The 16,186-nt window shown below is 38.1% G+C and overlaps 1 protein-coding gene and 1 long non-coding RNA gene across 2 annotated transcripts; both read left to right on the plus strand.

The window, feature by feature from the left end:
• Window positions 1–8,107: 8,107 nt before the first annotated feature.
• Window positions 8,108–10,541, plus strand: LOC137743847 (uncharacterized). The gene is made up of 3 exons (XR_011069536.1): window positions 8,108–9,956; window positions 10,091–10,212; window positions 10,385–10,541. It is a non-coding gene; the product is annotated as an uncharacterized lncRNA (long non-coding RNA).
• Window positions 10,542–13,121: 2,580 nt separating this feature from the next.
• LOC137743716 (pentatricopeptide repeat-containing protein At1g62910-like) lies at window positions 13,122–15,285 on the plus strand. The gene has a single exon (XM_068483661.1). The coding sequence runs from the start codon at window positions 13,198–13,200 to the stop codon at window positions 14,737–14,739; it is 1,542 nt and encodes a 513-aa protein (XP_068339762.1). The 5' UTR covers window positions 13,122–13,197; the 3' UTR covers window positions 14,740–15,285.
• The last annotated feature ends 901 nt before the right edge of the window (window positions 15,286–16,186 follow it).

A 16,186-nucleotide genomic window follows, 5' to 3' on the forward strand; every position in this document is an offset into this window, starting at 1 on the left:
ACTAAAAGTAAAAAGCACGAAACGTCTCATGATAGGATGATGAGGCAATGCCGGTGATGTAGAAAAACATGTTTTGCCATAAAAAGTATGTACACACATATTGTAAAACACATTGTGTACATATATATAGTACATTCATCAATATTAACCAAAAGTTACTGTACCATAAAACATTTGGTAAATTCTTCAAATTGAAAACATGGGTACATTCTTCAAAATCATGAAAAATAATAATAATGAATTCTAGGCTTAATAACATTAATAAATTTCTTTGAATAACTTGACGTGAATACATTTTCAAATCAATGAGAAAAATGTACCCATATATGTTTTAAAAATAGATTAAAAGAAAAGTGAATAGATTTTACATAAAAAAAATGGGTATGTTTTACATTAAAAGAAATTGGTATATTTTACATATAACAATTGGTATATTTGAATGGGTATGTTTAAGAGATTAAAAAAAATTGAAAATCGATGATGGTGTTGTTAGCTTTGTACAGTTTGTAATTCTTTTTTAATATGTGATTATTTAAAAAAAAAAAATGTATTTATAGTAAATTTCCAATCTTGTGGGTTTATATATATATATATATTATTTTTTTCTTATTTTTTTCTTTTTTATTTTTTATTTTTTTTATAACGGGCATTACTCATGGTAAATAACTAATCCACAACAGTAGTAGTACCTGTGGTAAATTCCAATCTACAATAGGCATTGTTTGTGGTTACATTACATTTGACAACGGGCATAGCTCGTGGTAGAAATTGAGACTTTTTATCACTTCCAAATTAGTAACGGGCACAATGTTTGTGGTGGATTGCAATCTATCACGGGCATTCACCGTGGTAGATGAACATTTTTCTTCTAGTGCGGAGAGAAACTCTCACCCTAACGGGAGAGAAAACTCCATTAACTTGCTAAATCACCGTATTGCAATTATTTTACACTCTTCATTGATCTCTTAGTCAATTATTTTACAACTTCGATTCGGTCAAGCTGCTGTCTTTGTTGCCGTCAAACGATCGGAAGATTTCGCGCAGCTGTGCCGTCTGCTCCTCCTCCATTATTTGCCGCCGCTGCCAATTTATATTGTTTGCTTCTAGTGCTAGTACTGGTGCTACTCATGAGCTTGCATGAGTAAGTTCATGAGAGGCAATTAGGGAAAGACCATGATGAAATTTACTGTCTAAAGATAGAGTAGATACCACTTTGTTGGCATTTAGAGAAAGACCATGATGAAATTGATTTGCATCTTTTTAGTTTTGACAAGTTTCAGTGCATCCTTCCCTTGAATGCTACATTGGAGGAGGGAGTTGTTCCACTGTCGAGTCCAGTTCAGGTAGCCATTCGTTCATGCATTGCCTAGTGACGTATGAATAACGAAGGTGGTGCTCTTCATTGTTGACTTGTTTCACGGCTTTAAGCATGCAAAACTTTCATGCTCAGTACTTCTCACTTTTGCATCAAATAACGTTTTCAATTGCCACTTAATACTACATTTTAGTAACATTCCTATTCACTTGTAAATAATAATGTCTTAGATTTGAACCACATTGATATGTGTTATTAATTGAATATATCAAGTGATAGAGCAACTTTTATGATAATCTTCTTTTAAGATTATGAAATCTGTTGAAAAAGCCGAGTAATGAAACTTAGACTTTTCGATTGTTATTTGTTGACGTGCATACATGGGCTTTGCCATTTTCTTTCTTGCACGTAAATATTATTTAACTTAAAACATTTATAAAGTTTATGGGATACCCAGATAAGATTGGAAATCACATTTCAGTGATTGCAAGCACTGCCTTGTTCTCAAGTATACTATAGGATTATGAATTACTTCATTTGTACGTTTTCTATCTGTTTTACATATAGGTATAGGTGCTGGTTGCCTTGTTGGTAAATCAATTCACTTTTGATATTGTAAAGCACACTTGGTAATGAATTACCATATACAGTTTATGCAGGAATCATTTTCAGAAACTTTCTTGTGTTTGAGCTGTGTAACATATAAGTGCTTGTTTCATTTCTCTGATCTCCAGCTGTGAAATCAGGTTGAAAAATTTTACTTCTTCTCTTGATTTACAGATGAAAGGAGAATGAAAAGGGTGGAGATGGGTGGTGCTCAAGAATTCGTGAATATGTTGGGGGCCGCTAAAGATGACAGCACAAGGATGGAGGCTTTGAAAGCTCTTACCGCTCTATCACCCTCAGGTCCAGACATTTTCATTCACAGTTGGTACTACATGAACCTATGTTTATACCTTGAAATTTTGTTAATTTTATAGAATAGGTGTGTATCAACTTAAATTCCGGGATGCTAAAGATAAGCATCTTACATTACTATATTTCCTTATTTTCCTCCTATTTTTGCATTTTATGTGGTTTTAAATTGTGAACTTGTTGTATATGTGTCATCCTACAATACTCCTCACTATTGTTATATGGCATATATGCTTAATGTGTTTTTAAATTTTGGACTTGTTGGATACTCTTTTTGCATTTTATCCTTCTTTTATTATCTTATCCATGGATTTCATACAAGTATAATTTTTTGTAAGTGTAAATATGCACTTATTTACAAGATATACAAGAAATTTACCTAAAATCTACCTAGGCCGCCTAGGCGCTAGCCCGCCACCCGACTAGCACCTAGGATTTTTTAGAACCTTGATTTTTAGTTGATGAACTATTGTTCCAATTGAGTTAAAATTGAAAGACCATTACTACAATTTTTTCTATTAAAAAAAAAGTGCATAATTATCAACCGTATGTGGTTTACAAAAATAATTTATACATTGATTCCTCTAGCATTTTTTTATTATAAATTGTCCCATTTGATCCAACATTAAAATAGACTAATAAGCACAAATGAGTTAAGTCAATTATGGATGGACATCTTAGGCTCGATAAATTCATAAACTATATCGATTAACCCGAGGGGCTTCCAGATCGAAACTCAGATACTGAGGAAACCAATCCTATCAAAGCTGTTGCGGTGGAAGATGGCAACCACAACTAGGATTGGCGGCAGCTAGGGTGTGGAAAAGATGAAGAAACCAGCTTGAATGAAATAAAATTAGAAGGTTGAACTCTCGCACACCGACATTAGAAGACAACATCTCATCTACCACAACAATTTGATCACGGGCATTAAGAGTCCATTGTAAAAAAATACAAATTTACCACGGGCATAGTGAGCACGTGGTGAATAACAATTTTTTATCACAGGCAAATTTTAGTCCGTGGTAAAATAGTAATTAATAACCATGCGCAAAGTTGCATGTTGTAAATATACTAAGTCACCATGCCTGATAATCGTGGTTAATATGATTAATATCCACAGCGAGCACACCCACCGTGGAGTGTGCCAGCGAGCACACCCGTCGTTCACAATGAATGCTTTGTGTTGGAAATGCTGAGGATTAGGAGATTCTCCGCAGTTTAGGCCCTGTTGAGGCTCATAGAACATCATCGTCCCTTAGTTGTCTTCTTATGTGAGACAAAATGTAGTGAGACTGTGATTATACAGAAGCAGCGTAGTTTAGGTTTTGACAAATCCTTTGCTGTATCAAGTACTAAGAGGTCAAGGGGGTTGGCGGTGTTATGGATGGACAAGGTGGAGATTGGGATTTTATCTTCTTCAGTGAACCATATTGATATGGAATGTAGGTTAGAAGGATCAGAGCAGAGGTGGAGGTTAATGGGTTTCTATGGAAATCTGGTCACGGCGAATATGCATTTATCATGGTCCTTACTTGCTAATTTGGGTCAACGAAGTTCTTTGTTGTGGATTTGTATGGGGGATTTCAATGAATTTCATAGTGCTGAGGAGTAATTGGGTGGCAATCAACATCGGGAAAGTCAAATGGATGGGATCAGAGAAGCGGTTTATGCTTGTTAGTTGATTGACTTGGGGTTTATTGGGAGCTCGTATACATGGATGGATAATAGGGAGGATGAGGTTAGATGTAGACTTAACCAGGTTTTCGCTTCTCAACCGTGGCTTAACTTGTTTCCTGTGACAAGGGTTTGCCACCTCAACCCTTCCAAGTCAGATCATCTCCCTATTCTGGTGGAGATTCGGATTGCGGTTGAGTCATCCAGTAAGAGAAAGAGTAAAAGGTTTCGCTTTGAGGAGATGTGGCTTCGAGAGGATAGTTGTGAATGGATTATTATCTCGGCATGGAGTAAACCGGTGGTGGGACTTCCTATCTTCCAAGTGTGTGAAAAGATATAGTTTACCCGTTGTACTTTGCTCACATGGTAGAAGGAGGTTTTTGGATCCACGAAGGCTGAGATTACGAAGGTACGAGATAAGTTAGGGGTGTTGTTTAAACACCTACCTTCGGCCGAAGTCTATGAAGCAAGGGGTGAATTGATGGGTCGACTTAACTCACTTTTACGAAGGGAGGAGATGTATTGGAGACAACGGTCACGTGTCCAGTGGTTACAAGAAGGGGACAAGAATATGAAGTTTTTTCATTTGCGGGCGTTAAACCATAAACGGAAAAATAATATAAACGGGTTGAGGGATGCGAATGGGGTATGGTAGGATTCGAGGGTTGGCATTGAAGGCACGGTAGTGGGGTATTTTCAGAATATTTTTCGTTCTCAGGGCGTCCTGGATCGTGCGGTGTAGGAGGTTACAGGGGCATGTTCACGATGTGTTACTACTTAAATGAATGTGGAACTGTTGAGACCTTACTTGAAGGAGGAGATCCGGTTTGCACTCGTCCAAAGCTCCGGGACTGGACGATAAGTCACCCCTATTTTTTTAGAAGTTCTGGCATGTTGTAAAGCATGATATGGTGAATGTTGTTCACTTTTTTCTCACATTTGGAAGATCGCTACGGGAGGTTTGTTTCACTCATGTAGTCTTGATTCCTAAGGTGAATCAGCCGTATGAGATGTCACAGTTACGACCGATTAGTTTGTGTAATGTCATATATAAGATTAGGGCAAAGGTGATTGCGAATCGTTTGAAGAAATTTTTGAATATAATAATTTCTCCGTATTAGAGTGCTTTTGTCCCAGGGCGGTTAATTGCTGATAATACTTTGGTAGTGTTGGAAATAGGTCATTATCTTCATAACAAAAGGTTGGGTCATGAAAGTTCTTTTGCTCTCAAAGTGGATCTTAGTAAGGCTTATGATAGGGTGAAGTCAAACTTTTTGGAAGATGTGATGTTGAAGTTGGGGTTTGATAGTCGATGTGTGTCGGTGGTGATGATGTGTGTGAAATCTATGTCGTACTCCTTTTTGGCCAATGGGGAAACATATGGGTATATGAAGCCTTCTTGTGGTCTACGTCAGCGTGATCCGTTATCTCCCTATTTATTCCTCCTTTGCATTGAGGGTTTATCGGCACTTATTGTGTATAATGAGCAAATGAGAGTTCTTAGCGGGATTCGGATTTGTGAGGCTGAGCCTAGTATCCATCACTTATTGTTTGCTGACGACATTTTCTTGTTTGGTAAAACCAATCTGGATGAATGCGCTGTGGTCCAACGTATTTTAGGTGTTTTCTCCCAAGCGTCAGGGCATGAAATAAACTTGGGGAAGACTAGTATTGCGTTCAGTGCTAACGTGCATGGCCGTGAGCAGCAAAGGCTTGCCAATTTTTTGGGGGTCCAATTGGTGGAACGACATGTGCATTATTTGGGCCACTCTACGTTCGCGGGTAAGAATAAACGCCAAACTTATGCTTATATCAAAGAACGAGTCCACAATAGGTTGAGTAGGTGGAAAGGGAAGTGCTTAAGTGGAGTGGGACGTGAATTGCTCGTGAAAGTGGTGGCTCATGCACTGCCTACATATGCTATGAATTGTTTTGTGCTTCCAAAGACTTTTTGTGATGAGTTACATCAGTTAATGGCTCGGTTTTGGTGGGGCAGTGATATGGACTCGAGGAAGATTCATTGGCAATCATGGGATAAGTTGTGCATTGCTAAACCGGAAGGTGGTATGGGGTTTTGGAATCTTTATGCTTTTAACTTGGAGGTACTGGCAAAACAAGGTTGGCAAATTGTCCAAAACCTAGAGTCCTTAACGGCAAGGCTATTTAAGGCTAGGTATTTCCCCAATACTTCCTTTTGGGACACCCTTTGTTCCCTCGTCTTCTTCATATTGTTGGTCTAGCATACTCAAAGCTAGAATGGTGTTGGAGAAGGGCTCGAGATGGCTGATTGAGGATAGGGCTTCAATGCGGGTATGGAGGAATAGATGGGTGCCACGACCCTTGACATTTTGTCCCATAACGATGCCGCCTCCATCTTGAGAGGATATGAGGGTTCATGAGCTTATTGATGTGGAAAGGAACAAGTGGTGTGACGCTAAGTTGACTGAGTATTTTGAGGAAGAAGACAGGGAGCATATTTGCGCTTTGCCCATTAGTTATCGTCTTCCGTCTGATAAACTAATCTGGCATTATAATGACTGGGGTATTTTCACAGTCAAGAGTGCTTATTGGGTTGCATGGGATTCTATTAAACCACTGTCACTAAGTGCGTCTTCTTCAGCTTTTGGAGGAAATCCGTTTACTCTTTTATGTAAAGCTATATGGAATGCCAAAGTCCCACCGAAAGTAAGGAATATGGTGTGGAGGACTTGTCATAATATTCTCCTGACAAAAGAGAATTTGTCTAAGAAAGGATTACATCGGATTTGACGTGCATTTTCTGTAATGGAGCATCGGAGACAGTGGTGCATGTTCTCAAATAGTGTCATTTTGCTAGAGCTACATGGTTTGCGGCCCCATGTAGCTTTCTGGTTAATTCCGTCCCTTGTGGATCAGTCAATGAGTGGTTTTTGTTGTTGTTACAAACTAATCATTTTGCTTTCAATTTCATTTGTATGGTGGTTTGGCATCTTTGGCAGGGGAGGAATGATCAAATTTGGAGTGGAAGCAAGAGGCTCCAGGGGTTGTGGTGCAACGTGTTGTGGCATGGTTGCAGGAATTCTGGGCTGCGGCAGATCTTGTACTTACTGCTCAGCAACAGACGGCTCGTACTTGGCAGAGGGAAGTGGTTTGATGCCTAGGGTGGTGGCGGAATATTGGGTGAGAGAGAATGTGGAGGTTGCTACTAAATTGTAGGTTGAGGTGGGTGGGGCTGGTGTGGTAATCCGTGACGCATATGGAGCTTTTGTGGTAGCAACGACACGCTTTCTTCCCTTTGTTTCCTCGGCTCTCCAAGCTGAGTTGCTAGCGATTAAGCATGAAGTGGAGTTGGCTATCAAAAGGTTCAAGTCGAAAGTGACTCCTCCCAAGCAATTTCCATTATCAATACTTGTGTGGATCGTGATTCAGTTATGGATTTGTTAGCGGGGGATGATTTACATAGTGCAGCTTCGTTTATTGCTTCGAGGTTTATTTATATTTTTAGGAATAATAATGGTATTGCCCATTGTTTGGCAAATGTAGTAGTGTCGAGTGGGACACGTTTAGTTTGGATTGAGGAGCCTTTGAGTGTTATTTTGGATCTTCTCATCCAAGAAACAATGTAACTTTTCCAAGTTAATGGTATCGTCTTTCCTTAAAAAAAAAAAAAAAATATATCCGCATCGCCTTTTTATTATCTACCATAAACATAACGTGTGGTACAGTCAATCATAATTAAAAAAAACAGAGAAGGCGGGACACCAAATTTTGCAAAATTTTGAACATATTTGAAATTTGACAAGTTCACTTTGCGCACTTTCTGCCTTCTCCATGCCCTCATCTCTTCCACTTTATCTTCCCTTCCCTTTTTTTAGTTTGTTAATTTTTGTCCTCTCTCTTTTTCTCCCTCTCTCTTAGAGCACTTCCACGGCCCAGGCTATTCACTATTTAATCCACCCAGTGAACAGTAACTGCCCTTAATGAACAGTAACTGCCTTTTGCATCTCCATCATTACACTTGAATAGCTCTGGCAATAGGCAATAAAATATTTTTTTCTCTCACCCAATCCATCAAACATCCCTATCACCCTTTCCCTTTTTCTCCTCATTTGACCGGTTCTTCCTCTCTCTCTCTCTCTCTCTCTCTCTCTCTCTCTCTCTTCTTTCTGTCTTTCTTTCCCTTTTTCCCCTCATTTACCTTTTTCCCTCATTCCACCATCATCATCTCCCCTCTTCTTTGCTTTCATTCCCTCCCTGCTCGGTTTCTCCTTCTTCCCCAATCTTCGTCTTCCTCTCATCTTCTCTGCTTTCATTCCCTTCCCTTTCTCTTCCACTTCCCTTCTCTCTACACATAGCGATAGCTGCTTGCCGGGACTAGAATTTCTCCCTAATTTTTCACGACTCGTTCTAAGTCCCAGCCATCAATCCTGAATAGTGAGTTCAATCCGATGATTCTTTTTTTTATTTATTAATTTTTTGTTTGATTTATTTGCTGCCGATCGAATTTGATCTTATATGCGGTGGTTTTAGAACCGTAATTTTATTGGAAAATTTAGTTTAATTTAATTTTTTGAAATTGTTTCTGTATAGTTGATGTTTTTCGTTCGAATTGAGGGTTTGTGTGTGTAGATCTAGGTCAAATGAGGGGAAGGAGGACAGAGAGATGTCAAGGTCGGTGCATGCATCAATGCCGCACATCAGCCACACGTCACACAACCCTCAGGCTCTCGGGTTGTCGATTCCTACCTGGCCTCTCGCTCGGGCCTGCTTGGGCTCGCTCGCCAGCACACGCTGGACTTCATCACTCGGGCTCTTTGGCCCTGTTCCTGCGCCTGTCCCTCGGGCTGGAGCACACGGTGGAAGTGCTCTTAGTGGCTTCCATATCTACTCCAATCCTATGTCCCCACTAGCACCCCTGTTCATACTTCTTCTCAAACCTTCTTCATGTTTCCCGATTCGTCCCTTTATTGATGCAAGAAGAACCCTTCTTCCTCCTCCGAGCCAACTCAGCGGAGATGGGACTCTACGCACCGGAATCTCTTCAAAACTGCCATCAAAAGCTTTGTTTTTGAAGCAATTTTCCCCAATTTCGTTTAAAACCTTATAAATTCGGCCTTGGTTTCACCCTTTTTCTCACCTCCGCTGCTCACTATCCGTCTGTCCATTGCTACGCTGTCACTCCATCGATTCGTCCGTCACTCCGTCAAATCTCATCGCTTTGCCAGCCAATAGGAAGAGTTTACATTTGGATGAATATTCCTTTTTTTTTTTTTTTTCGGTTGGGTAAGTTTGATTTTCATTTGTATCGTTTTTTTTTTTATATTCCTTTATTAATGAGTCTCTGATAATAATTTGTCGCAGTAACGTTTTTCTTGTTCAAAAACTACCCCTGGCTTATTCTCTCTTATGAATGATGGTGGATGACGATTGGGTTGCAGGGCAGTTTGCATTTGCTAGCCTTTCTCACTTTATGGCTTAGAAATTGGTATGCAAATATTTGGACGGATTTTAGGGTTAGAGTTTTGAATTTGATCCTCTATATTCTCACTCAAATTTAGGAACTTTGCTCTTGTATTTTAATTTTGTATTGTATTTGTTCTAATACTGTTGTAGTTGTTTTGTTGGTTTGATCGCAGCTACCATTTCCTCAACTTAACTAGTTCATGGGCCATCATATGGTTAGTAATTTGAAGATGTTTCCCTCAATTTCTTTACCTAACCTAAGCTTGAATAAATCTTGGTAACCTATATATTTGAAATATGTCCATTGTGATAAAAAAAAATCAGTGGGATGATCCACTTTGCTTCTTAGGTATGTGCACGAGTATGTCTTGTTCTGATTGAGATGTTAACGGAAAAGCTCCAGTGTAATAAAGAACAGTTTGTACGAAGGTCTCTGTATCTGTCGCCCGCTCTATATATAATTGCATCCAATTACTTAGATGTTAATAAATGGCAATCCTGATTTCAAGTTGTTTTCTTATACGTTTTGATTGTGGGTGTTTAATGAATGGAGATGCAGATGGTGGCTACGAATGGTGCGACTCGTGTTCATGGCTTCTCAGAAAATGTATTTGCCTTATCCATGTTCTTTGCCTATTCATTATATATATTTTTTGTTTTCTTCCTTTATATGTATTTTGAGGTGCACTCGAGTCTTTTCTCACACTATGCTTTATTGCTTTATTTGAATCTTTTCTGCAGTAATGGCAATTTCCCTTGTTCAAGCTTCTGCCTCAAGTTGTAATTCTACCTCAAGGTCAAGGACTCCAAGATCCTTCTCTTTGGTGGCTCACTAAATAACTTCAAGAAACTTGGTTGAAATGGTAATTCCCAACTTCAAGTAATTGTTTATTTAGTAAAAGTATTGCATATATTTTGACCGATGGCAGAATTCAAGTAATGCTTTCGTTAGTTTTGAGTTTGTTTGTTGTTGTCGGTGCTTATTGATTTTCAATACTACTGCATGTTTGTGATTTACATTGTTTATAATTTCAGTTGTTCATAGGTTAACGACAGTTCATAGTTTCAAAGGCGTTTGGAGGTGTTCAAGGAAAAGTGAAGTCTTTCAACTGACAATTTCCTTCTTGTTTGAGGCCTAGTTGATGCTTCATGTGTAGTTTGATATTTCCTAGTATAAATCAATGGTGGTGTTGTTAGCTTTGTACAGTTTGTAATTCTTTTTTAATGTGATTATTTAAAAAAATTGTATTTATAGTAAATTCCCAATTTTGTGGGTTTATATATATATATATATATTTTTTTTTTAATAACGGACATTACTTGTGGTAAATAAGTAATCTACAACAGCAATAGTACCCGTGGTAAATTCCAATCTACAACGGGCATTGTTTGTGGTTACATTACATTTGACAACGAGGATAGCTCGTGGTAGAAATTGAGACTTTTTATCACTTCCAAATTACTAACGGGCACAATGTTTGTGGTGGATTGCAATCTAAGATGGGCATTCACCGTGGTAGACGAGCATTTTTTGCTTCTAGTGCGGAGAGAAACTCTCACCCTAACGGGAGAGAAAACTCCATTAACTTGCTAAATCACCTTATTGCAATTATTTTACACTCTTCATTGATCTCTTGGTCAATTATTTTAGAACTCCGGCTCGGTCAGGCTGCTATCTTTGTTGCCGTCAAACGATCGGAAGATCTCGCGCTGCTGTGTCGTCTGCTCCTCCTCCATTATTCCTCGCCACCACCGATTTATATTGTTTGCTTCTAGTGCTAGTACTGGTGCTACTCATGAGCTTGCATGACTAAGTTCACGAGAGAAAATTAGGGACAAGGATCCTCTCCAAATTCTTTTTGTGAGGATCTTCGGAACCCTCCAATCATGTCGGTTCATTGTACATTGTATGATCATAAATCATTGTATTTTTTTTTAATTTAAAGTTGAATATCAACCGTACCTGAAGAAAAATATATGCACGATGTATGATGAACGAATGTGATTGGAGGATCCTTGAGATCTTAAGGATCCTCATTTAGAAACAAGGACTTTGATTAATTAAATAATTAATTAAAAATGATTAGTAGCCTCCTAAGTCATCAACAGTCGCTTTGGCCGAGTGGTTAAGGCGTGTGCTTGCTAAGTGCATAGGGATTCCCTGCGAGAGTTTGAACCTCTCAGGCTTAAAAAAATTGAAAATCGATGGTGGTGTTGTTAGCTTTGTACAGTTTGTAATTCTTTTTTAATATGTGATTATTTAAAAAAAAAAAAAATTAAATTTCCAACTTTGTGGATTTATATAATTTTTTTTTTTTTTGGAAATTTTTTTATAACGGGCATTACTCGTGGTAAATAACTAATCCACAACGGCAGTAGTACCCGATGTAAATTCCAATCTACAACAGGCATTGTTTATGGTTACATTACATTTGACAACGGATATAGCTCATGGTAGAAATTGAGACTTTTTATCACTTCCAAATTACTAATGGGCACAATGTTTGTGGTGAATTGCAATCTATCACGGGCATTCACCGTGGTAGATGAACATTTTTCTTCTAGTGCGGAGAGAAACTCTCACCCTAACGGGAGAGAAAACTCCATTAACTTGCTAAATCACCTTATTGCAATTATTTTACACCCTTCATTGATCTCTTGGTCAATTATTTTACAACTCCGATTCAGTCAAGCTGCTGTCTTTGTTGCCGTCAAACGATCGGAAGATTTCGTGTAGCTGTGCCGTCTGCTCCTCCTCCATTATTTGCCGCTGCCGCCAATTTATATTGTTTGCCTCTAGTGCTACTATTGGTGCTACTCATGAGCTTACATGAGTAAGTTCATGAGAGGCAATTAGGGAAAGACCATGATGAAATTTATTGTCTAAAGATAGAGTAGATACCACTTTGTTGGCATTTAGAGAAAGACCATGATGAAATTGATTTGCATCTTTTTAGTTTTGACAAGTTTCGGTGCATCCTTCCCTTGAATGCTACATTGGAGGAGGCGGTTGTTCCACTGTCGAGTCCAGTTCAGGTAGCCATTCGTTCATGCATCGCCTAGTGACGTATGAATAACGAAGGTGGTGCTCTTCATTGTTGGCTTGTTTCACGGCTTTAAGCATGCAAAACTTTCATGCTCAGTACTTCTCACTTTTGCATCAAATAACGTTTTCAATTGCCACTTAATACTACATTTTAGTAACATTCCCATTCACTTGTAAATAATAATATCTTAGATTTGAACCACATTAATATGGCTAACTCATTGTGAGGTTTTGCCCACTTTGTCTCCCTCTCTTGGTGTAGATAATATGGTTTGTTAAAAAAAAAAAATTATTCAATTTTAATGTAGTATTGTATGTTACAAAAAAAAGACCAATTGGTGGCTTTGTCATAACATTACATCATTTCGGAGGTTAGAAAGACTAATAGAGATATTTCAGCATTTCTTGACCTGCAAGATGTGTAATATGAAATACAAGCCCTTATTTCTATATATAATTGTAGGGGAGGACATAAAAATCAAGGAACTGAATTGAACAACAACATAATAAACCAGAAAAAACAATGTTGACAAAAAAAATAAAATCAACTAACGTTTAAAAATCGGACCGAACCGTTGATATCCATTTCAGTTTTCATCTTGGTAGAACCTCAAAACTAGACCGAACCGTTTATTCACTTTTTAAAATATCTTATTCACTTGGTTCGTTTTATATATAGAAAAAGAAATTTAATTATGACCAAACCTAAAATCATGACAAAATAGAATCATTCTTTTCGTTGGTTTGTGTATTTATTTTCAATTTGCGTTAATCTAAGAACTAGAAAAAAAACGTGAAATTCATGCTCTTAAAATCTCACAAGGTCTTACAACAATTAGAGATGCTGAAGATGATGCGGGCAACGATTGCTGCTTCTTCTTCTTTGAAGGTTGGTTATGGAAGCAGCAGCACCAGAGGTATGCTTCCTTGCCCTCTTCAATCTTCTCCTGTTGTTGTTTTCTTCAACAATTACTTGGCTTTGTTTCACTCTCGAGCTTCTAAATCGACCGAATCAAGAAACACTCAACAACACCAGCTTGTGAAAATCAGTAATGTTGAGGATGCTTTCAATGTGTTCGACGAAATGCTTCAAAGGCGTCCTCTGCCTCCCGTTGTCCCTTTCAACCAAATCTTGACTCAACTTGCCAGGATGAAATATTATTCGGCAGTCATCTCCATGAATAACCAAATGGTTGTGTCCGGAATTCGTCCAGATGTTTATACTCTAGCCATTATCATTAATTGCTTTTGTCATCTCAACCAAGTGGAGTTTAGTTTGTCAGTCTTGGGTAACTTCTTCAAATTAGGTTTTGAGCCAGATGTCACGACCTACACCACTCTAATCAACGGCTTTCTTCTTAAGAATAGAGAGGCCGAGGCTGCAGCACTTTTCAATAAAATGTTGGATAGTGGTAATTGCAAGCCGAATGTGGTTTCTTTCGGCACATTAGTTAAGGGTCTTTGCATGAAAGGTAACAATAGTGCAGCAATCCAACTGCTTAAGAAGATGGAAGAAAGAGGTTGCAAGCCTGACGTAGTTGTCTATAACACGATCATCGACAGTCTTTGCAAGGATACTCAAGTTGTTGATGCATTGAAGCTCTTCTCAGAAATGATGAGTAAGGGTATTGCCCCAAATGTCATTACCTATACCTCTTTGGTTCATGGAGTTTGCAAATTAGGAAACTGGAAAGAAGCTACAAGATTGTTGAATGAAATGGTGAGTAAACATATCTTTCCAGATGTGTGCACCTTCAGTGTTTTGGTTGATACATTTTGTAAAGAGGGGATGGTCCAGGAAGCAAGGAGCGTGGTCGAAATGATGACGCAAAGGGATATAGCACCCAATACAATTACGTACAATTCGCTTCTAGATGGTTGCTGTATGCGAGGAGAAATGGACGAGGCAAAAATGGTTTTTGAAGTGATGCTTAGCAAAGGTTGCATGGTTAATGCTCGTAGTTATAACATATTGATCAACGGCTATTGTAAGCATAAAAGGATAGATGAGGCCCAGATGCTTTTTCTGGAAATGTCTCGTAAGGGAGTTGTTCCGGATACGGTTACTTATAACACTCTTATTGATGGGATTTGCAAGATGGGGAGAACACAAGATGCACGTAACTTGTTCTCTCAAATGCAAGCTTGTGGCCAACTTCCAAATGTTCAAACGTATAATATTTTACTGGACGGCCTTTGTAAAAACCAACAATTTCCCAAGGCAGTTGAATTGTTGGAAGAGATGGAGGGAAAGAAGTTGGATTTTGATATTGTAACTTACAATATTCTTTTTGAAGGATTGTGCAAAGCTGAAAAATTTGAATATGCATGGGATCTCTTTTGAAGTTTATCATCAAAGGGAATTCAACCTAATGTCAGGACATATACCATAATGATTAGTGGATTTTGCAACCGGGGACTAGCAAGTGAAGCAGAAAACTTGTTTAGAGAAATGGAAGAGAAAGGTTGTTGTCCAGATGGTTTCACGTACAACACAATTATCCGAGGGTTTATCAATAACAACGAGACATCAACAGCGGTGAGGCTTATTCAAGAAATGGTGGAGAGGGGTTTTTCTGCAGATGCATCAACTACGGAGTTGGTCGTTAACTTATTGTCTAAAGATAAAGTAGATCCCGCTTTGTTGGCATTTATAGAAAGACCGTGATGAAATTGTTTTGCATCTTTTCAGTTTTGACAAGTTTTCCTTCTCTTGAATGCTACATTGGAGAGAGTTGTTCTGCTGCTGAGTGCAGTTCAGGTAGCCATTCATTCGTGCATTGGCTAGTGATGTATGATATGTGTTATTAATTGAATATATCAAGTGATAGAGCAACTTTTATGATACTCTTCTTTTAAGATTATGAAATCTGTTGAAAAAGCCGAGTAATGGGGCTTAGACTTTTCGATTGTTATTTGTTGACGTGCATACATGGGCTTTGCTGTTTTCTTTCTTGCATGTAAATATTATTTAACTTAAAACATTTATAAAGTATATGGGATACCCAGGTAAGATTGGAAATCACATTTCAGTGGTTGCAAGCGCTGCCTTGTTCTCAAATATACTATAGGATTATGAATTACTTCAGAGGTTTTTCTGCAGATGCATCAACTACGGAGTTGGTTGTTATTTTATTGTGTAAAGATAAAGTAGATCCTGCTTTGTTGGCATTTATAGAAAGACCAGGATGAGATTGTTTTGCATCTTTTCAGTTTTGACAAGTTTCGGTGCTTCCTTCTCTTGAATGCTACATTGGAGGGAGTTGTTCTGCTGCTGAGTGCAGTTCAGGTAGCCATTCATTCGTGCATTGGCTAGTGATATATGATATGTGTTATTAATTGAATCTATATGTGTTATTAATTGAATCTATCAAGTGATCGAGCAACTCTTATGATACTTTTCTTTTAAGATTATGAAATCTGTTGAAAAGCAGAGTAATGGGACTGATATGAAATTCGTAGACATATTTATGGCTTGGTTTAACTTCTCTTTTATTTTTTGGTAATAATTATCTTGAGGAGATTATGTATAATTAATTTTAAAGGATATGGGTCTGATGAAAGAAGCAATGGAGGAAATGATAGCTACAGGAGGAGGTCTCAATCCATTTCTTAAACTTTGCTCCAACACCAGATACAATACACATATGATGATGCATCCGAATTCCATCATGAAAGGTACAATCTGTATCCGATCAAACAATGTCAGATGTGATTAAACAAAGAATATACGAATTCCATCTTTTCTTAATCATTTTTCTATCTGCACTAAAATATTGCAAGTCACCATT

The sequence above is a fragment of the Pyrus communis genome, chromosome 8 (assembly GCF_963583255.1).
Source record: "Pyrus communis chromosome 8, drPyrComm1.1, whole genome shotgun sequence".
In the NCBI taxonomy this organism is placed as follows: Eukaryota; Viridiplantae; Streptophyta; class Magnoliopsida; order Rosales; family Rosaceae; genus Pyrus; species Pyrus communis.

What these genes read in the sequence shown, in the direction of transcription:
- LOC137743716 (XM_068483661.1), top strand. Translation starts at nt 13,198, where the DNA reads ATGCTCTTAAAATCTCACAAGGTCTTACAACAATTAGAGATGCTGAAG.